Source organism: Pyxicephalus adspersus, chromosome 11 (genome assembly GCF_032062135.1).
Source record: "Pyxicephalus adspersus chromosome 11, UCB_Pads_2.0, whole genome shotgun sequence".
Lineage (NCBI taxonomy): Eukaryota > Metazoa > Chordata > Amphibia > Anura > Pyxicephalidae > Pyxicephalus > Pyxicephalus adspersus.
Genome location: NC_092868.1, coordinates 41,230,781 through 41,253,154, shown reverse-complemented (window position 1 = coordinate 41,253,154; position 22,374 = coordinate 41,230,781). Strand labels below are relative to the sequence as shown.

General features: G+C 37.0%; 1 protein-coding gene and 2 non-coding genes across 3 annotated transcripts; 2 read left to right on the top strand and 1 right to left on the bottom strand.

The window, feature by feature from the left end:
- Positions 1 to 2,536: 2,536 nt before the first annotated feature.
- On the top strand, positions 2,537 to 15,785 carry IL4I1 (interleukin 4 induced 1). The gene is made up of 7 exons (XM_072426397.1): positions 2,537 to 2,567; positions 6,758 to 6,981; positions 9,681 to 9,790; positions 10,043 to 10,244; positions 10,776 to 10,844; positions 10,995 to 11,128; positions 14,324 to 15,785. The coding sequence occupies exons 1-7, from the start codon at positions 2,555 to 2,557 to the stop codon at positions 15,105 to 15,107; spliced, it is 1,536 nt and encodes a 511-aa protein (XP_072282498.1). The 5' UTR covers positions 2,537 to 2,554; the 3' UTR covers positions 15,108 to 15,785.
- Positions 15,786 to 19,335: 3,550 nt separating this feature from the next.
- Positions 19,336 to 19,408, bottom strand: TRNAR-CCU (transfer RNA arginine (anticodon CCU)). The gene has a single exon. It is a non-coding gene; the product is annotated as a tRNA-Arg (tRNA).
- Positions 19,409 to 19,614: 206 nt separating this feature from the next.
- On the top strand, positions 19,615 to 19,697 carry TRNAL-CAG (transfer RNA leucine (anticodon CAG)). Its single transcript has one exon. It is a non-coding gene; the product is annotated as a tRNA-Leu (tRNA).
- Positions 19,698 to 22,374: the final 2,677 nt, after the last annotated feature.

Genomic DNA, 22,374 nt, shown 5'->3' with positions numbered 1-22,374 from the left:
TTTACCAAATAAATTGTGCAAGCTCATGTACAAAACATTATTTTTGGGCATGATACAAATGCGTTCTGCTCCGGACCGACCAACACTTCATGGGTTTAGCCAAAAAGAGCTCTAAAGTGGACCTACCACTGAGAAATGATGTAAGCCAATTATCTGTACAATTATCTGAACACCTGAGCTGTATATACATTCTGGGCCAGTGATGCAGAACATAATAAAGGAAGAGGATTGGAACACCAACCAGGCAAGCTGTAAAAAAAACCCTTCAAAACGTACGGATTATATATTCTCTCAGTGAAGTTCTGCTTTAAAGTGTTAGAAAGCCCTCTTGTTAAAAAATAAAAACATATAATACGCACATGTATTTTTTGCATTTCCTATGTGTTTGTCTTTGCTTTCCATTTTTGAATTTGCTCTCCCCGTTCCAAGGACCCTCTTCATAGACCTTCTTATAACCAAGCCCCTTCGGGGATTTGAATGTGATGGTAATGAGGCACAAAAACAAAAGGTCAGCAAAAATATTCTGAAGTGTGATTGTGTGCACGAGTATGTGCAGAGCAAAAAAAAACACCATCAGTTGCTACAATGCGTACAACACGCATTCATTCATTTTGTATGTGCAGTATAAAGTGCTACAGGAACAGATGTAGCTACATTAAGTAGAATGAGTAAATGAAACATTAATGTAGAATGCACATATTGGGCTCTATTTATGAAACAGGGAATCAGTGATTGATTCCCACCAAGGAATGTTTGAGGGAATGTTAGATTCTCTGCTTTATAAATAGTGCCCCCTGATGTGTTTATTACTACAGTACTTTATGTGCAGAATGTGACTTATCTATAAAGGCATACAAATAACACTGAGAACAAAGTAACTTCTTTTAATAAAACAAAACAATAAACATCTTGAATTCAATCTTTAGGTTATGTACACATGTGCAATAATTGTCATTGGAAAGGATCTATCACGATCCTTTCCAACGACAAACCACTGCAAGATGCATTACCGAATGCCATACATACAGCGCCGTTCTGCTCTATGGAGAGGGAAGGTGGGAGAACGACAGAGCATCACCCCATTGCACCCTTTCCCCTTCACTTGCATTACAATGGTTCGTCGTCCATCGTTCGTGGATCCACCAGGATGGTCGTTCGGACGATGGACGACAAGCACTGTACACAAAAGATTCCCAACCGATATGAGCCCTGAGCGGATTATCGGACGGGAACCATTGCACATATATATGTAGCTATAGTGTTTTCGCCTCTATTAGCGATTGTGGAGTGGACCTGTGCATGCACATGATACAAACAGCTAACTTTATGGTGAAATAGGGCTTCACAATTTCTGAATTGAAAAGTTTAACCTAAAAAGTAGCACTAATAATACACTTCACTGATGCTGTGGTACGATCAATTGTTTCCCCATCTGTTCCATGTCAAGTGGTATTCCTCTACTGTCCTCAGCTATGGGTCACATATGGATGGGGTGATTTGTAATTTATTGAATTATTTTCATGTCAGTCGTTTGTGACATAGGTCTGATATGTCCTGTTTCGCTCCTGAAGAAGCAGTGATTATGGTCTGCGAAACACGTTGAGCCTATTTTTAGGACATATGTCAGAAACTGAGACTACCAAATGATTGATGTTTTTATTAATAGGTACTATTGTCTTTTGGTAATGTTTTTTTCGGTATATGGATTGAATTTAAGATGTTAATTGTTTTGTTATTTAAAAAGAAGTTACTTGTATGCCATTAAAGTCCCTGATATTTTCAAAAGTTTTTCTTTTTCAACATAATGGTATAATGGAATGTGGTATTCATTCATAAATGAATGAATGAATAAAGTGAGTAGAACATTTCTTTTCATATCTGTATCAAGTTAAAAAATGCACACAACCTTCCAGCACAAGCCCGACTACTAACACAGCACAAGTACTTCAAGCGAGTTTGACGTTGTTTCACCAATTTTGTTTTTTGCCTTACAAAAATACATTCCTGAAGTAACAACTTGAAATTCTTTTTTACTTCCTTTTTTAAAGTTTTCTTGTCAATTATCTTTGTACCATGTGATCTCATAATCTGGCGGATTGCTGCTTTCAACAAAACAAGTTAAAGTCAGTGGCTGCCATTTTTTTATTTTTATAGAAGTGTTGTTAGGCAGAACCTGAACATTTTCAGGGGCATCTGGTATGGCAAGAAACAGTCGAACAGAAGAAAGATATATATAAGAAGTATCTATAGTTGTACAAAGCTATACAAGTCACATTATCCAGAGACAATAGAAGCTATCAGCAATGAACTTATCTAGTACCCAAATATTTCCATTCAAATGGGAGCTGCTGACTTGTACATGGATTTACTTTGCATATTCATTAATCACCAGAACACACAGGAACACATTACAATTGTATGCTATGTATATTAAATCAAATTAGCATCTTGATGATTTAATACTACAGTATGCAGGAACTGCTCCTCCCACTAGGTATTAATAAGAAATTTCAGCGAATGTACAGCATCAGCTCTGCACATATAGGAGAAGGACATGGAGAAGTTGGGTAAGCTTTGCATGCTTTTTAACTTATACTATTTTAATTATTTAATCGTTTAGGATGAGGGAAGCTGAATATTTTTCCAAAATCAAAACCTTTAGCAACATTTTCTTTATTTCCCATAATTTACACCATTTTAGTGAAATGTGTTGTCAATAAAGATGGAGGGATTAAAGCGGGTTGGAGTGTTTTTTAAAGGGGCAGTGAGGGGTGTAATAGAATTAGAAAAGCCCCAGAAAGATTAGTTTTTGTTTATTTTATTTTTTTTTGTATATTTTGCTGTGATTTGAATAAAGCAACACACAGAAAAAAAGTATTAAAAATAATTTTAACAGACCCAATGCAAAAATGTATTTGGGGAAATGTAGTCATGTTTTCACCCAACTTTTACCCAATTTTTTTACAATAGATTTAATTAGAAAGATCAGGAGTAAAAGTTAATTCATACACTTTCTTATTGAATCCAACAAGACAATAGTGTGAATTTTGGGGTCAAAGGTGAATGAATCTTTGCATAGATTCATGATTTTAAATTTTTGTTATTTAAATATTTTTTTATGTATAACATGGTGGCCATATTACCATCCAATGCAAGTATTTTGCAAAGCCCCTCAATGTGGTGAGCTGAAAATCAGGGACAGATATAGGGAGGTGCAAAATATGCTATTCATGAGGGCCCTCCTCAGCCTACAGGGGCCCCACAGGACCCACAAGTCATTTCAGAAGGGGTGGTCCACATCAGTTCTGCACAGGGGGGGGGGGACTTTGCAGGGCGAATTTGAAAATCTGTAATTTTAGGTTTGGGTTGGGTTTCTTTGCTTTCCTGGGTTCTGTTTCCTTCATTTATAGTCAGTCTAACATCAATTTTACCGAATGGGGTTAGGACAGGAGGGCACAACACAGAAACCTGATATAGCCTGAAATATGTCATCACCTATGGTTCTTCAAATATATCTTTGCTGTGATTCCATTGGTCCATATAATCACAGTAAAGGAATATTCAAGGAACCACAAGTGCTGCCATTGTTTTCCACCAGGTTTATATGTTGTCACTATTGTCATGCACCACACACTTTGCTATTTGAGGAGCCAGTGTGGGATAGTTTGTGATGGCATGGTCAATAAATCACTCAATCTATTACACTTTTAAGTTATACTATCAGCAAGTATTTTACCAGTCCAGAACCAGTTTCCTCATCCACATTTAATGATTTCTCCTACTGGCTCGTATGTCTGAAAGCGACATACAAGCTGGTTGGTGAAACCACTGTGAGCAGCAAGAAAACAGATATTCCACACCTGTAAGTGGAATATTTGCAGTGGTTAGGGAACGAGGAATATGCAATTTTAAAGCAGGTTGTCAAAAAGCTAAATACTGTATATAACTACATTTACCTGAAAAAAGAAATCCCAGGAAACTAACTCAAGTATAAACCTAAAGCACAAAATTCAAAACTAATCAACAGAAATGCCAAAAAAAAAATTAAATGAAGGCACTTATGGTGTGTTACATATATTGATAAAATTATTGGATAGAATGCCACATCACTGATATGAATGACTGAAACAATAGAAAGAAAAGACCCTCATAGTCCAAAATGGGAATTTAATTTGGCGTAAACATGAAAGAAACAATCAATATTTGAGGTAGCAGTTTAAAACAAAGAATATTTTTATATTAGAATAAATACATAGAAAATCATTGTACTATGTAGATACATGTAACATGGATGTATGTAATTTAATCTGTAATTTACAATTGGTGTACAGCTAATCTCTTAGTTGTAGCAACAAATTTTCTACATTACACATTACGCCATTTCACACCCAATGAGCAATGAGGCATATCATATAATTAAAAGAGTTTATCTTAGCCCTTTATTAAGCAACATAAAAGGAAACAAAGATGACACCCTCCATCTATCAGTGAACAATGAAGGAACATTTTAACAAGAACTTACAGTGTAATAAACCAGTGCCAGCTTTTATCATGCTAAATGCCTAAAAACAAATCATATCATTGATCATACATACAAAGAATCAAGATTAGTAAAACAAAAGGCTGGGTAAGTGATTTATGATAAACTGTAAATACATGCTACAATTACATGTCATAAAAGGCTTATCTAGGGTGAGAAAACAATCAGAGGACATCAAGGATTGGTCCCCATATGGTGCTGCAAAAGAGACAAATAGGTGACCTTGAGGATTTTGAAGACCCATCTGGACTAATTCCCTTATTTAAAAGCCATCTCCTCAGTTCAGACAGCAATAGGCATCTTTTCGTGGTGGCCTCTTTCTAGTAATTTCTTCTTGCCACAAATTGTTCTCAGTCATGAGCCAGGGTGTCAAGTCCTCCTGTAGGAGTGTTGTCACAGGACCCTGCATTGACGGTGTAAAGATGCATCATCAGGGACCGTCCATCCCTGGAAAACATAAAAAGGTAACTATTAATACAAAAGAAAGCATATTATGCATGAAGGGGGTTTTAGGAGGTGGAAGAGGGACCAATATGGCGGCATTGCTTGGAGTTACCACTCACATGACTAAGGCCATGTACACACGTTAGATTTGTCATTGGAAAGGTTTTTGTCATTGGAAAAACTTTCCAACGACAAAGGACAGAAAGATGCATAAATGAGCACTGTACATACAGTGCTTTATAGAGAGGGGAGGGGGAGAACCCTTAACCTGCATTGCAGTCATTCCTGGATCCACCAGGATGGATCCATGGACGTCATTGAATGGCCACTGTATACATGTCAGATTCTGGTCAGATACCAGCCCTGAAGCGATAATAAGACGAGAATGATCTGACATGTGTATGTAGCCTAAATAAAACCTGGTACTTTCTTGTGATCTTTGGGAAAATTTATGCAGGAAAACTAATTGGTGGTCTCTCTAAAAGACAAGGGGTCTCTGCTGAATAGTGGTGGACATAGCCAACAGTGAGCTCCAGTGCAAAAATGACTTGGCCCCCCTGTTTAACTGACTTGCGGCCCCTGTGGGAGCCATGTTAGCTGGTATGGGTCTAGGGACCCTATCCCATGGCACACTTTGCATTTTCAGATGTCCGCCCCTGCACGTAAATAGAAATACATAAAAGCCAAAGGAAATTTTAACCATGTTTTATTCTATGCAAAACTGAAAAGAAGAGCTTTATGTAAAAATTGAGCTAACACACCCCTAGACTATTAGTACCTGCATGTTTTTTCCAAGTATGCTATCGCTGGTATGTGCCCCTTTCAAAATCATCTAGGCAAAGAACGCACTTGGAGACAAAAAATAAATTTATACTTACCTTACCAATATCTTCAGTCTAGATCAGCCTTTCTCAACCTATTTAACATGGGGGAACCCTTGACAAAACTTTCAGGTCTTAGGGAACCCCTGATAAAATTCATGATATGCCTACTTCATTGTACATTTTTATGTTGGTCAACGAGAAGAATGCCACCCTTACAGATACCCAAATAGTTAGGTGTCAATCGTAACTCGAGGCACAGATTTCTCATTACTCAAGGAAGCCCCATGAACTGGAGGAACCCTGATTGGGAATCACTGGTCTAGACGAAGATAATGTCAGCATCCTTCAAGGTATCATCCTAATCATTGTAAACATAGAGCAGCCAAAATCTTATGAAGACGCAATAGTCTGGAGCGTGACAAGGTTTTGGCTGCGGCATTCACCAGAAATTTGCCCAGGACAATGGTAATATTGCATCAAGTAATAGGAATGCAAGGCCATGATAATTATATTATAGTATAATTAGGTACAATATCAAGAAAGTATAGGATGAATAGTTCCTTTTCAATAGCACGCCATCACCTATGGCAGTTAAGAAAACAGCAACCTATGGAGTGCCATTAAATTTGGTTCAACCATTTACCCTTAAAGACAACCTGTCGGTAACTTAACATGTCTCAATATATACAATGTATAATGTATACAATTTTTTAGACATTCATCTTTCTTTCTGAACATCCAGTTTACCATAAGTTCACACTTAGGGTTGTGCTGTATGCAACTGTACGCAACTGCAAGGGAAATGTCATCTAAAAAGCATTGGTGTCTAACCCAAAAACCTTAAAGATGTTCAGTGAGGGAAGGGATTCCATTTATTATAGTCAGGTTTTTATTGTTTATGAGTAGATTTCTGATCTATGGTACTCATCTCATTTTTCTTTTCCCTTAGTATTTCTCAGCCTTTTGGTATGGGCTGGAGCAAATGGTCAAAGTGTCAAAGGTTCGAACTTGTTAGAGGAATGTCTTCAGGATCCAGAATATGAAGAGCTGATGAATATTGCTACACGTGGATTGCCTCCCGTCCCAAAGATACACCAAAAACATGTTGTAATTGTCGGTGCTGGGATGTCCGGGATGACAGCAGCCAAGGCTTTGAAGGATGCTGGCCATAGAGTAAGTAGATGAATCTGTTGGATGAAACTCATAGATGATAATATTAATTCTTATCAGCACACTTGCAATATGATGTACATTGGTTATGTATGAGAGGGTTTGGCTTGACAGTCGTAACCATAACTGTATCCAAGTTTTCCTCTCTCCATACTATTTCTGCCTAAATCAAATGACCATTTTTCAGGGGCACTGTCCATTATCCATGATAACAAAATGACAAAATGATCAGATAATATTCAAGGGCGATGACCTTTTTTCTTGTCTCTAAGGTCTGATGTCTGGGGATTGACTATTTAGGTATCCAGCCCTGCAGCATTTGGGGTGTAGGGGGGACTTAATGCTCCTCCTTACCTAAAAGTGCAAATTGCATTTTTTTTCTATTTAGTGAACTATCATGAGAGTAAAGGCAAAGTGAGTATTAGCAACTGGGTGGAGGGAACAGTGTTTAAACGAACATGCTGCTGACTTGTGCTGAATGTGCTAGTTGCTTATCTTTCATGCTGAGCCTCTGGGTTCAATACTTTGGTCTCTGACCCATAACATGTAGATAAACACTTATCTAACCTGCAGATTTGACCCCAGTCAGAGACTGAAAGAGTACAGAAGCAAGTCTCTCTTAGAATACCCATTCACCCTGTTCTGTTCTTTTATTTAAAACACTGGGATCATTTGGACTTTTCTTATATATATATATATATATATATATATATATATATATATATATATATATATAAATATATATTTATATTAGTATTAGAAAACATTACTAAAATAACAAAATACATCAAGAAATGCCTAAAAAAAACAAGAAATAGGAATTTACAAAAAACTTTAAAACATTTTTAACCTTTTTAAAAAATTTTTTTTTTCATAACCAAGTATAATAAAGAACACCTTATGTGTTGAAAAAGGCAGAACAAAAAACAAAACTAAAAATAAGTAAAAAGTTGAGTTTTACATGCATGTTTATTTTTATTTATTTATTGTAAAAAGACACACATGACAAGGCAGTGATTAGTTTTCACTGCCTGTCCTAAACACGGAGCAGGAAGTGAGCGGAAACACATTTCTAATCCCAAAAAGTTCCCCCCAGACCAGATGGCTGCATTGGAGGCACCTATTGAAAGGTGGGGTCTATTTATAAAACAGTGGATCTGACATTCACTGAAAATTTCTCCGGTAGATAATCAATTACTACCATTGAAACACATGGACCTGGAAGATTCTCAGAATTCAGAGAATGTATTAGTGAATATCTTATTCACTGCTTTATAAATAGACCCTAAAATGTTGAATTTCCTCTTACCTTTTGTCTTAGTGACAATGGTCTTTATCCAAAACGTGTTTTGCAATCACTTAAAATATCAACTCTTAGAAATGGAATAAACTACAATGTACAGTATTTGTGTTATCCAAAAAGAAAAGAAACATCATTAAATATGAATTAGTATTAGTAATATGAGTAATACATAATCCACTAATTTAGGCTTGCCCAATGTAGCCATGTAGGAGATAACATTATAAGAAAATGTTTGATGACTAACTTGCTGAGATCTAATAATACTAAATTAATTATTGCGGCCAAGTGGTATAACTAGGTGTGGTCTAATAGCTGCAAATAGACTTTACAACATGGGTAGCTGGCATATAAAAAGTCTTGGGAGCTGAAGATGAGATGGATTCCAATATAATGAATGTATAATATAAATACCTATAAAAATGAGTTGAGTAAATGGTAAATAGTGAATGTGTCAAGACATTCACACAAAAGCAATTTGGATCAAGACTGCAACAGTAGAAATTCTCTATAAGTGAGTCTTTAAAAATCTTTACAGTTGTTTAGTTTGGTGTTAATTATAAATAATGGCCTCATATTTATTCCTCTCACTCCATCGACATCTAATTTGTGTTGCACAATATTGTTTTTTCACCATTGTGTAATATTATATATATAAGAGTGGGATGATAGGTTCATCAAGTGTTTAGTGATGGACACACGAGGGGTGACATGTGCAGGATTGGAAAGGGCATGTTGGTACTTTGGATCTAAAGTTATGTGCCAACACCCAACTATAGTTCCTGGATCACCACATAGTGTAGGAGGATGGTAGTATGGGAGCTAAATTTTAGCAGCCATACAATATGAAACCCGTGTTTCCAGGAGCTCCTTGAGCTGTGGCTGACTGATCTTCCATACAATGATGCCAGCATACTTCCAAGACCAATAGCACTTGGCAGAGCTAGCTGCATTAAACCAAGGACCTATTTTTCTTTTTGAACAAAGGGCATTCTGAATGCTAATGGGTGGGGTAAATTCTTTCCATTGGCAACCAATACAAATAGCATTTTTTCAACTGATTACAGAAGAAAATTATTTTAAGGGTTTATGAAGGGTAAAAAGGTTGACCTTGAATGTATGTCTCAGGTGACAAAAACCTAGTGTCTACGCAGCTTAAGAAATATTCGCTTTACCGCAGACAAATCTCTTACAGGAACCCCCAGTACGTTATTGGCTCCCTGCTGTGTGCCTTAAGGGACTATGAAGTTTATTCAGTTCGTTAAGAACCCAATTTTAAATGTTCAGTTTGTTTAATTTTTCATCAAAATATTGCAGCAATAATAGTTGTTTATTGAAAAGTAGTAACTGGTAAATATAGAAACAATATAGAAAAATCTTCATTCTATTCTTTAAACCTCAGGTGACAGTGTTGGAAGCCAGTAACCGTGTAGGAGGTCGTGTCCTGACTTATAGAGATCCAGAAGGCTGGTATGGAGAACTGGGACCCATGCGTCTTCCTCCATCTCACAGGTATGTATAGAAGTTTCCTTTATTATAAAAAAAACATATTTTTTTAAATATATCTAAATAAAAAGTTCACGTCTGTACCCTGAGATAATGAAAACGCATAACATAATAATATAAGGAACAACCTAACCCACCCAATGAAGTTGTATTCGATCAGACAGGCCATTGCAGAATGTATTTGTTTTCCAGAAAGCCTTATAACCTTTGTATGTGAAATTAATGAAATGTACATCAATCTTTTTTTTTTCTTTGCAGGATAGTACGAGAATACATTAGTCAATTTTATTTGCAGTTGAACCCTTTTATCATATCTGACGAAGACAACATATACTTGTTCAATAATATAAGACAACTGCAAAAAGATGTTAGTAAGAAATCCAACTTGTTTGGGTTTTCATTGACACCCGAGGAAGAAAAACAATCCGCTGATAACCTATATTCTCAAGTAGCATACAAGGTAACACACTTCTTTCCAGAATATCTTACATACCTAATAATGGGACTGTCATTGGAAGTAGGAAACTGCTGGCCATATCTTGAGGTTTTCTGGACACGTCTGGGTTGAAGGAACATGATGACAAATGCAAATTTGAGACCGACCAGAAACACAAATGGGGTGTAGGTGTAGCTGTAGGTCACAACAGTCAAATAAGACTATACAGAATTGCTAGCTATTGGTAAATAACACTTATTAGAGTGCACAGAAAAGAAATCCTTATTCTATCAATGTCTTTGAAGGTATAGATGGACTTATGTGGTGAAACAACTCCCAGCACATTCCTAGTTAAAAAATATAAATGAAAGTAGAGCACCAGTATACACATGGCAGACAGAAGCATATGGCATCATGACCAGGAGCAACAAAATGCAAATACATGCAGAGATGGCCAGAAGACAAAACCAACACAGATAGGATTAAAAAAATGATAGAACTTGGCATTCAAAAGAAATGTATTCTTCATTGTAAATTCTCACATTCTTTTTACAGTTTTTAAAACAAAATAATGGACAAAACTGCTCAGCACTCTTGACCCAGTTTGACAGAGCTTCCCTCCAGGTAATATTATTATGTTAAGACAATGGGCTATGGGAAATGTTGGTGTCTATGTCAATCTCTGGGCAAATACTTTGTTTAAAATACATTTGATTTAATGGAACTAGGGTTACAAAAAAAACTAACATCATTTCTTTTTTCTCCCTGAAACAGTCTGTCCTGAGGGATGAAGGACATTTAAGTGCTGGTGCTACTCAGATGCTGGGAAGTTACATGAATACTAATAGCCAGCCCTATGTCTCATATATGGAAGCAGCCCTGGACACAAACGTTTTTAAAACCACAAGGTTGGTAACAAAATGTATACATATCTCATATTTCACATATTTTCTTTTGTAACGCTTATGTATATATACCAAAGACTAATGGGGCCAACCAAGGTCATAAATTTGAATCTGAATTGGGTACTTTCACCCTAGGGAAAAGGATTCAATATCTTATGTTGTTTGTAAACACAACTACCTAATACAGAGTTAAACAGGTTAAAGGTAGAAGGCAAACTCCATGACATACAGAAATACAAGAAAGCACAACAACATCCTGCAACAACTAACATCTGTTGGCGCTATCTGAAAGGGAGAGTTTAATGGCGGGAGGGGTTGAGGTGGTCATTGAGAAATACAAAAAACTGATTCTTTACATAATAATGTGTGGGGTTTGCAAGGTGCCAATGTCAGTACACAGATTTTGGGACCAGGGCCACAGCACACAGATGGTACCTACTATATTTCATGTGACTAACCAATACAATCCAACAAGAATATGGACTGAAGTACCAATATTTCTGCAACGATTTCGATGTATTACTGTGCTTCAGTATGGCACATAATATACACCTGTCCCAGGGTCATGGGAAGCAAAGTGTATAGAGGTGGCAAACAATTATTTGCACTCCATACCAAGCACTGGGGGTTCCTAAGGAGTTGTTTACAGCAGATGAGGGCACCAAACTTGATTTTGTTGCAGTGGGAAATTTATTTTAGTGATGAGGGGAAGAGCAGAAAGCAGCACAGGAGAGTTGTCCAGAAATGGCTTGTCAGTTGGAGAACAATTGGAATCAAAACAGGTTTTCTAAAGCTCTTTCCACCAAAAATGTCTGGATATTAGTATTCCCGGAAATGTGTATTAGGCAGCGAATCAGGGTACTCGTAATTGTCATTCTATGTTTGGAGGTAAACTGGCTAAAACTAGCCATATAATTTATTTTTGACCATTTAGATTAAAGTGTATGTATAGTCAAAACTTTTCTTTATAGTTTTTAATAGGATAAAAAATCTTGGACAATCAGTTTTGTGCAGGGTTGTGTAGGGTCAATTTATTTTGTGCTGTCTTTATACCTTTGGAGAGATGCCCTCTATTTCCTATCATGGGGATGCAACAGTAAGTAAGAGGAAATCTATCCTACTTGAGGGATAATCCATTCTTAGACATTTGTCACTGAAAGGAACAAAATTCCCTACTGGTACAGCTACTCTGTGTTTTGGTAATATATGTAAAAGCATGAAGGAAGTACAAATAGGTGGTTCTTTCGTTCTAAGAATATAGTTAGTTAACCCTTGGTCTTAAATGGAAATGAAGTAAAAAAAAAGAGAATTTCTGTGGCAAAAAGTTTTTTTTTAATAGAAAACTATTGATTACAAAGACAAATTTGTCAACAGCGTGCATACTACAACAAAGTTTGGTCTAAACCCCATCCATTTCAGTGGGGTGAATAGGACTGGATAGTACATTTCTATTAGTAGGCGTCAATTCCAAAGAAGTGAGAAGGGTAAACATGTACCACAGGTCTATCCACTCAATCTGAGCATGAGTTGTGCCAATTCTCTCATATTGAATACCCAATCGCTATTTGATGGTTCTCACTATCCCTGAGGAATCCCATAAGGCGAAATGAGCTGGGACCTGAGACTAATTAATTACTTGTACAGTGTTTAGCCTCTCTTTTTTGGAATTTATGCCTATTCGTATAGTTAGGAAAAACTTACTTGGTATTCAGCCCTATCTACTCACTGAAATAGATGGGGTTAGGACCATAATCTTTGTACCGTGTTTCCCCGATGATAAGGCATCCCCATCAAATAAGCCACCCCCCGATTTTTGCTCAAAACATTAAAAAAAAGCACCCCCCCGCAAAAAAGACTCCCACCGAAACTTGCCACTGTGTGCCTCTGTGTGACTCCTTGGTGCTGGCTGCAGTGCAGAGCGAAACTGAAAGTGACTTCAAAGGCCCGCACACACGCCCGCGACTCCAGGAAGGACAAGCAAGCTGCTGATCCCTGCCCTAACGGAGTCTGTTACCCGGCTGTAGAAGCCAAAAAAAAAGTGAGTCAGTGAACAGAAGGGGACAATGAATGGCACATAGTGATCAGAAGGGGACAATGAATGGCACATGAGTGATCAGAAGGGGACAATGAATGGCACATAGTGATCAGAAGGGGACAATGAATGGCACATGAGTGATCAAAAGGGGGCAATCAATGGCACAGAGTGATCAGAAGGGGACAATCAATGGCACATGAGTGATCACAAGGGGACAATCAATGGCACATGAGTGATCATGAGTGATTTTCAACAATAAATGTGTACTGTAGTCTTCTTCATGGAAAAATAAGACATCCCCCTGAAAATAAGACCTAGGACATATTTTGGCATTTCAAAAAATATAAGACAGTGCCTTATCATCGGGAAAACAGGGTAGTACAAGGTATGTGCATTGTTGTTGTGAACAATAATTCGTCTTTGTAACCAAGATTTTTCTATATAAAAACTATTGCCACAGAAACTCCCAATATTTTCCTTTCTATATACAGGTAGTCCCCGGGTTACATACAAGATAGGGACTGTATGTTTGTTTTTAAGTTGAATTTGTATGTAAGTTGGAACAGGTACAATATTTAATAAATACAATTAGAACAGATGTTTGTCTCAACATATTATTAGGCAGTGTGGTGTCGGTTACTGAATAAAATCCTCACTGTGAGCTAATCACAAAGCAAAAAAAAGAAACTTTATTGAGCCTAGACATTAATTAACTTTTGATGCTAGCTGTGCTTCGATATACAAAAAGAAACAACTGCAGAATTTGTCTTGGTCATCAAAAAGTTACAAGATGTTACCGATCAGCTCGGCTCACCCACAACCTCAGCTGTGTTTAGCAAAAGGCAAAAGATTTCTTCTGCAAGTCATGCAAACCGCTCCCTTCCCCCCTATCAAGCCTATCTAGAATAGTATCTAGGAGTCGTCCATATGTCAGATGTCCTTAACTCGGGGACTACCTGTATTCTTTGTTTCTGACATCTGTAAACTGTTGATTTTTTTTTTATATGTTTGAAACTGAAAAAGAAATTGACAGTTTAAATCCCTTTTTATTTTAATCCGTAATTGGAGCTAGTATTTAAATGGCTGAATTGTTATACTTGAATGGCTTTTATGACTGAATACTGGTAAATATGATGTTATCAAGAAATATTCTTTCTCACTAGGTTGGACGAGATCACTGGAGGTTTCGATCAATTGCCCTTGGCCTTTGCAAAACATTTAGGAAATGTGATCAGGTTGAATTCCACCGTAGTTGCCGTTACAAGAAGGGAGAAATCGGTGATTGTTCAATACCGTAAAAATAAATCCACCCCTCCCACCAGTATAAAGGCAGACTACATCATCATCACATCCACTGCCAAAGCAACCAAGCGCATTAAGTTCAACCCCCCTCTGAGCAATGACAAGGTTTACGCATTAGGTTACATTCACTATGCAGGTGCCACAAAAATCTTACTGAGCTGCAGTGAGAGTTTCTGGGAGAAGGATGGTATAGTTGGTGGGAGAAGTTTTACCGATCGCCCATCACGGTTCATCTATTATCCAAGTCACAACTTTACAGGAGGAAGAGGGGTCCTCCTTGCATCATACACTTTGTCAGATGAGTCAGGATTCTTCCTTTCCCTTACTGATGAAGAATGTGTTGACGTTGTGTTTGATGACTTGGCTGCCATCCACAGAAGACCACAAGAGGAGCTCCGACGTCTTTGTACCAAGGCCGTTGTAAAGAAGTGGAGCTTGGATCCATATTCCATGGGAGCATTCGCCCATTTTATCCCATATCAGTATGGTGACATGTATGAACACCTGTCTCAACCTGAAGGCAGAATATATTTTGCTGGGGAACACACATCAGCTCCACATGGTTGGATTGACACGGCTTGTAAAACTGGCCTCAAAGCAGCAAGAGATGTCCACATGGACGCCAACACATTTCTACACAGATAATTGAATTGTGAATATGAATATTCATCTGTCATGAAAATATATATTCTATATCAAACTAAAAGATGATCTTTATGTTAGTTTATTAGGATCAACATTCTTGATAACTAGACATCTGTGTATTCATTTAGGTCATTTAAAAAATGTTACCTTCAAGGACCTATGTTGGAATCATAACACTTATTCTTAACTTCCTATACCTGTACAGGTATATTCACCAAAGGTTTATATCTCCCCTTTTTTTTAAATCATTTTTTAAAGCAATTTAATTTAAGAGATCAAAGGCCACCTGAAATCAGTCAACTGTCACCTGACGCATGATGCAGTCTGGTCTCCAAAACAAGAGTTAGGTCTATGCAAAGGAAATATTCATATCTAATTCTGAACAAATCAAAAAATTGAAATATATAGAATATTGCGTAAACCCAACCACTATACAGGGGGTGATGTATACATGATGTAATATGTGCAGGCAGTTGTTGTAAATTGTATAACTTCTATAAGTTCTGCTGATCAGTCTCTCCTTTTATGTATATATTAAATGTTTGGACTTTATCATTTTTTTTAATCTATACAATGTTTTTTTATTCTACATCACATATATTAACACCTTCTGAAAAATGATCTATTGCTCTTATTTTCAATATACATTAATAAAGTGTTACCAATAAAAATGTTGTAAAAAATAAAAGTAAATAAAAAAATAAAAAAAAATAAAAAAAATTTGCTACCTAAGCGATTATTGAGCTTTATATTTAGTATCTTTATTTTTTTTTTCAAAGGTTGTATACCCAACCACTCCACTGTATACCCAACCACATAATGATTTTGTTTTAGTCTGTTGAATCAGTAGTGCAATCATACCGCACCTCCCAGAAAGATAACAATTTTGTTTTCAGTCCTTAGTTCTCCTCCCAACTTTCCTTTGTCTTTTCTCGGGAGGTTCCTTGCTTAGGGACTCAATGAGTAGTCCAACTGGTAGGTTCTAGTGTAACTATGCAATTGGTGTATCACAAACTGCTTGCAGCCAACAGAAGTGCCAAATCTGCTGCAAAATTATAAAAAAGTGAAACCTTTGAGAACACGAAGAGCTGCCCCCACCATGCTGTATCACCTTTGACCTGCTGTTACCCCTTCTATTACATGTTTCCATTGCTTTATGTTGCAGGCTAATTAGTTGGTTAGGATGATGGTTGACTTTACCAGCTTGTAATGATTACACATGTCATACACATGTCCTACATGACTTTAAATGACAGGTTTACCCACCTCTAAACAGAGGTGGGGATAGCAATGTGCAAAGTGTGCCTCTGAGGGCCACAAACACTACTAGGCTAGTAGGGGGCCACACAGCAGCTTGCACGGTCTTACATCCGCCTGAACGCCGGCCCTACTTCCTTCATTGTCACCCTCAGAACCCCACCATTCATCCCTTAGGCACCAGGCCAGAGAAGTGATATGCACACCCTGGTCTGTGACAGGTGAATACATTCTCCTAAAAATTCCTGCACTGGCTACTTTTTTTTTAGAGCTGTTCAGCAGCTTTTGCTTTGCTGTTCACCACATTAGGGATCTGCACAGGGGCCCGTTAGTCAGTTTTGCACAAAACAGGGGTCTTCAGTGTCAATATCTTGACATGGTTGACTTTAAAAGTTAGGATTAGGGGGTTTATTGATAAATTGAGACTTTGCACCTTTTATTTATTTGTGTTTTTATTGCACCTACCCTTCCAGATGATATATTTACGCCATCCAGACAATTTCAAGCAGTCTTAATGTAATTCTTCATGCTGCAGTTTCCACTCATATCCCACACTACTACCTTCTTTGTTCTGTCTGCCGACTACTCTGATGATTCTTGCAACAGTTCCGGATAGCACATGTGTGAGATCAGGCCATCGGGTCATTTACATTTGTAGAATGCCCATTGTGCCCAATCTGGCAGACACACAGATAAAGATCCTTCAACAGTTGTAGAATCTTATAGTCTCCTGTGGTATGTTACATAGGAGGCTGTTGAATTACCCGTCAAACTTTCTTGCCACAGGAAGAACCCTGAAAGTGGACCCTGAAAAACTAAAAACCTAATTTTTGATAAAGGGACCAAGCGCACAAATACATTTTTGGTATTTGGTTCACTTTATATAAGGTTATGTTTAACTGTAAGGTTAAGTGTTTGGCATCTTTACACGAGTTATATACGGGTCCCCCGGTTATATACGAGATAGGGACTGTAGGTTTGTTCTTTAGTTGAATTTGTATGTAAGTCGGGACAGGTACATTATTTTAATAAATGCAATTAGGACAAATGTTTGTCTGAACATATTATTGGGCAGTGTGGTGTCAGTTACTGTATGTACCGTTACTTTGATATGCAAAAGGAACAACTGCACAGTTTGTCTTGGTCATTAAAGAGTTACAAGATGTTGCAAAAGAGCTCAGTCTTAGCTGTGTTTAGCAAAAGATTTCTTCTGCAAGTCATGCAAACTGCCCCCTCCTCCCTATCAAGCCTCCGTCCTGCACACAAATGAGCAGGGAAGCCCGTTTGTATTTAGGAGTCGTCCGTATTTCAGATGTCCGCAACTCGGGGACAACCTGTATAGAATTAGGAGCACTGACCATCTGCTTTATTGTGTAATTACCCATTTAGATTACAAGGTGTGAATTAAATTGGGGTCACATTTATAGTTTGCCATCTCAAAACATGCTGACAATAGGAGTGAGCGGATGGATGACCTGATCTGTACATGGCTGCTTTATTAGTGTCCATTTAGCAGGTTTAGGATTGAGAAAGGACACCAGAATATTCTTTTTACAGCATACCTGTGAGTGAGCTGTGTAAATCTATGAACTGGAAGGACAGGCATACAAACCATCAAGCTGCCAAATTTGTATTTGGCCGGGGAATTTAGCTGGAATTCAGTTTTCATTGCATCTCCCCTGTCCAGATTTGGTGGACCACCTTGTATAAAATTGTAGTGCAAGCTCCTGCAATGTTACAAGGATACCACAGCTTGCCAACTACTCTCCACCATCCCAAACCAGGTACACCATGCCTTCCACTTGTTCTGTTTTTGCAATTCTTCTCATAAAGGGCTTGATTTATTAAAGCTTTCCAAGGCTGGAGAAGATAAAGCAAACGTAGAAGGATTGAAAACATTTGCTAACAAATTAAAAATTACTTTCAAGAAAACCATTCCAGGTTTGCTGGATCACCCAGCTTTACTAATGAAAGTGCATCCTCTCCAGCTTTGGAGAACATTAATAAATGAATGGATGTGTATTAATTTTTTTGCTGCCCAAAATGAGGCGTGGCGGGGTGTGTCAAATACCTGCATACTTTTAACTATTTAATGCTACTTTTATCCAAAAGTTGGGAAGTTTGTTGGAGCTGACACAGGACTCCCTTCATCGTTTTCTAGCAGATGAACAGGACAAAGAAAAGGTGAGTAGGTGCAGCTGGAGAGAACAGCAGATAAATGAACCTGCTGAATCAAGGACAATGTAGAATAACCAGAGCTAAAATATGAATATAAAATATGAATAGGCATTATATTTAACTGTGAAATGATTCAATGTAGCAAATTGATCAGACAGCATATAATTTTCATTTTTTTTTTACATAAATGAGCAAAAAAGGATTTTTCTTTCTCCCCAGATTCAAAATAGATTAGCACATACACATAAAAATACATTAACACACCTATATTTATCTAACTTAAGATGTTATAATTAAAGTGGCTTGAAGCAAGCCAAAGATATATATATATTTCTTGGAATAGTTTTTTGAAAGTCTGTTCTGCAACCCTCCCCAGCAGGAGAGTTATTTTATCAACTGCAGTCCATGAATGGTGTGGCTGTGTGCAGTTTTATATCACACCAGCAGAGGGTGGTAGTACACCAGCACAGGAACAAAAGGCAAAGCATTGTTGAACGAATTTTATAGACGAATTTATTTCACATAAACCCTGAAGAATCTGGGTGTCCTATATGGTTTAATTGGTCATGATGTCATGAATTATGATAAACTGCATTCCTGGGCCAAGAATAATATCAAATGTTACAAAGATGCTTCAAATGTCAAATAAATGTTTAATAATTTAATTACAGAAATTATTTTGCATTTAGAGGAACCTTAATTTTGATGAGGTTTAGCGTATTTCGCATAAAGTAACCAAAAAAACCTAAAATAAAATAAAAAGGAAAATAAAAGGTAGAAGAAAAATGTTTTCCACCCCAGATGGGACTCGAACCCACAATCCCTGGCTTAGGAGGCCAGTGCCTTATCCATTAGGCCACTGGGGCTGCTACAAAATTGGCTTGGAATACCAGGTATATGCATATTTAGTATATACTAGACATTTGTTGGATCCTTTACATAAGTGTGTTCTGTTTCCAAAAACAAAATTAAAGAACTAACTTTTATTTCTTCAAATATTAATTCAGTGTAGAGCACAATTACACTAAAAAACATTGCAGGTAGAACACAAAGGGATCACCACAAATATGTAGTCAGGATGGCCGAGCGGTCTAAGGCGCTGCGTTCAGGTCGCAGTCTCCTCTGGAGGCGTGGGTTCGAATCCCACTTCTGACAACAAATCTTTTCTATTTATTGCAGAAATAATATTTCTTCAATTGTTTCATCTGTGGCAACTGTCATTTCTCCCCTTGTTTCCAAACCGTAGCAAAGGCAGGTTTTTCTGTTTAATACCATGGTGCATTTTCTAGGATATTCTGTTCTTTAGACATATGTCTATGCTCAAAAAGTGCAGAGTTGTCAATGTATAAATCCTGTTTGTTATTACCATTATTATTGTTATTATTATAATTATTATTATTATTATAAAAATCTCCAGAGCGGTTCATTTCTGTCTGGATTAATATGTCTAAAAGTGGTACATTGTTTTTCATGAAATTTTATTAGTATAAAATCAAAATTTTAAGTTGAAATAAATAAATAAATAAATAAATCAAATAGATTTAACCACCTGGCCGTTAAACCGACCTTGGTTCAGGGTTAAAACACTTGCAAAAAGTGTTAAACCCGAACTTTTCTCAGGTGGTTAAATGCATTAACTTACCTGGTCCCTGCTGTGATCATCTGTTCTGTTCCAGCGTCGATCTCTAAAAAAATACTTACCTTGTCCCCGCAGCTCCTCCGGACACGTCTGTCCTCTTCTGTCTTCTCCCGCGTGTGCAGTGACGATCTCCGGTGATGTCGCTGCATGCGTTGGTGCGGGAGGCGGGGCGGGAGATTCAAATCACCTTGCATTGAACTCAATACAAAAAAGCTGTATTGAGTCCAATACAAAGAAAAATTCTTATATAATTGTATTATATATATATTATATAAGCTACTATACAGTTACATCACATTATACACTATTTTTTTTTTTAAAGATTTTTTTTTTATGTTTTATAAAAAAAAAATTATTATTAAATTTATAAAATTTTGGACATATTTCGGTGAGTTATGCTTTAATTCGGTGAATTATAAGTAATTATTGAGTAATTCGGTGAGTTATAGCCTACAATATAAAATAAACTTCCATGCAAAAAAATTACCACTTTTTGCATGGAAGTATGGAAGTTTGGAAAGAATTAGAATACCCGGCGTTCTCGTACGCGTCCCTTGGCGATTTCTGATGATGTCCGTGCATGCTCCCGTCAATGGGGGTCATAGCGGGAAATTCAAATATTTTGTATTGGATTCAATACAAAGTCCTGTATCCAATCCAATACAAAATAATACAAATTATATTTATGTGGTTTTGTCTATAGGTATGTGACGTTGGACTGTTGGACACTAGGGAGGTGTTTTACCGAATTATTGCATTTTCAGTATTTTTGATTTATTTATGTATTTAATAAAGTAATTTTTTTTACATGATTGTGCGTTTCAAACATTTTTTATATTCATGATATCTACTAGAAACCTGTTCGGACATATTTCTGTAGGTTACAGGTCTACAATTTAAAAAAGAAATTTCATGAAAAACAGTGTACGGCTTTTGGTACAGAAATCTAGACATCAGTGTAACGCCCAGGTGGTTAAATAATAATAATATTAATAATAATAATATTTACCACTGGAAAATACTTCCCTCATCTCTTAGCTCTTCTAGGAATGGTTCTCTCCATTTCCTTTTACAATTTCTATTTATTAATAATGTAAATACATAATAAAGAAAAAATAATAATGTAATATTAATGTTAACCTGAAAGTAAAGGTAAGACTAAACCTACTACAGGCAGTCCTAGGGTTAAGGACATCTGACAGACGACTCCTAGATACAGGGCTTCCCTGCTCCCTTGTGTGCAGGACAGAGGCTTGGAGGGGGGAGGGGGTTTGCATGACTTTCAGAGGAGAATGCTGAGAGTGTGGGTGATCTTAGGGGGGTGAGCTCTTTTGCAACATCTTGTAACTCTTTATTACCAAGACAAATTCTGTAGTTGTTTATTTTTCACATCTTGCTCCAGTTAATGTGAATGTTAATGAATGTCTAGGCTCCATAAAGTTTTTTTTTTTTTGCATTGTTTGTCATTAACTCACAGTGAGGATTTTATACAGTAACTGACACCACGCTGCCTAATAATATGTTGAGACAAACATCTGTCCTAAATTGGTTTAGTAAAATAATATACCTGTTCGCACTTACATACAAAGTTAACTTAAGAACAATCCTACAGTCCCTATCTCGTATATAACCCGGGGACTACCTGTATTTATAAATTATGAACAGGCAGGTTCTTTTTTTCCAGAAGGTGCAGACAATGCCTCTTCTGCCATGAAACAAACTTACCTGCCTGTTGGCAATCTTTTCTTTAAAGTACAAATGCAGCTCGAGAAAATGAAATCATTCTGGCCTGGAAAATCCTCATGGCCATAGATCCCGAATCCAGAAGAGGACTAGGTAGTAATGTCAATGCTGGTGCAGGAGAAAGGAAAGGTACGTTTACTTAATAAATGTGAACAGGTAGGTACATTTGTTTTAATGTGGAAGGGGCATTGCCTGTTGCTTCTGTAATAAAGAACCTGCTTGCTTACAATTTCTTTTCACTTTTAGGTTTAGTTCTGCTTTAACTTATCTCTCTGAACACAAAACTCTTTATCAACAGAAAAATGCTTTGGGTGGAAGTATTCTGTAAAATAAAAGACTGCCACTGGTTGATAAAAACAAACAGTATCAAGATGTTGTAGTTCCAATTATATCATTAGATTGTGAGCCCCTTTGAGGGACAGTTAGTAATATGACAATAGACTTTGTACA

Bases quoted from the DNA above. Each gene is read 5' to 3' on its own strand.
- IL4I1 (XM_072426397.1), top strand. The intron at 6,982-9,680 runs GTAAGTAGATGA...TTTAAACCTCAG, and splicing joins TGAAGGATGCTGGCCATAGA to GTGACAGTGTTGGAAGCCAG. The intron at 9,791-10,042 runs GTATGTATAGAA...TTTTCTTTGCAG, and splicing joins CGTCTTCCTCCATCTCACAG to GATAGTACGAGAATACATTA.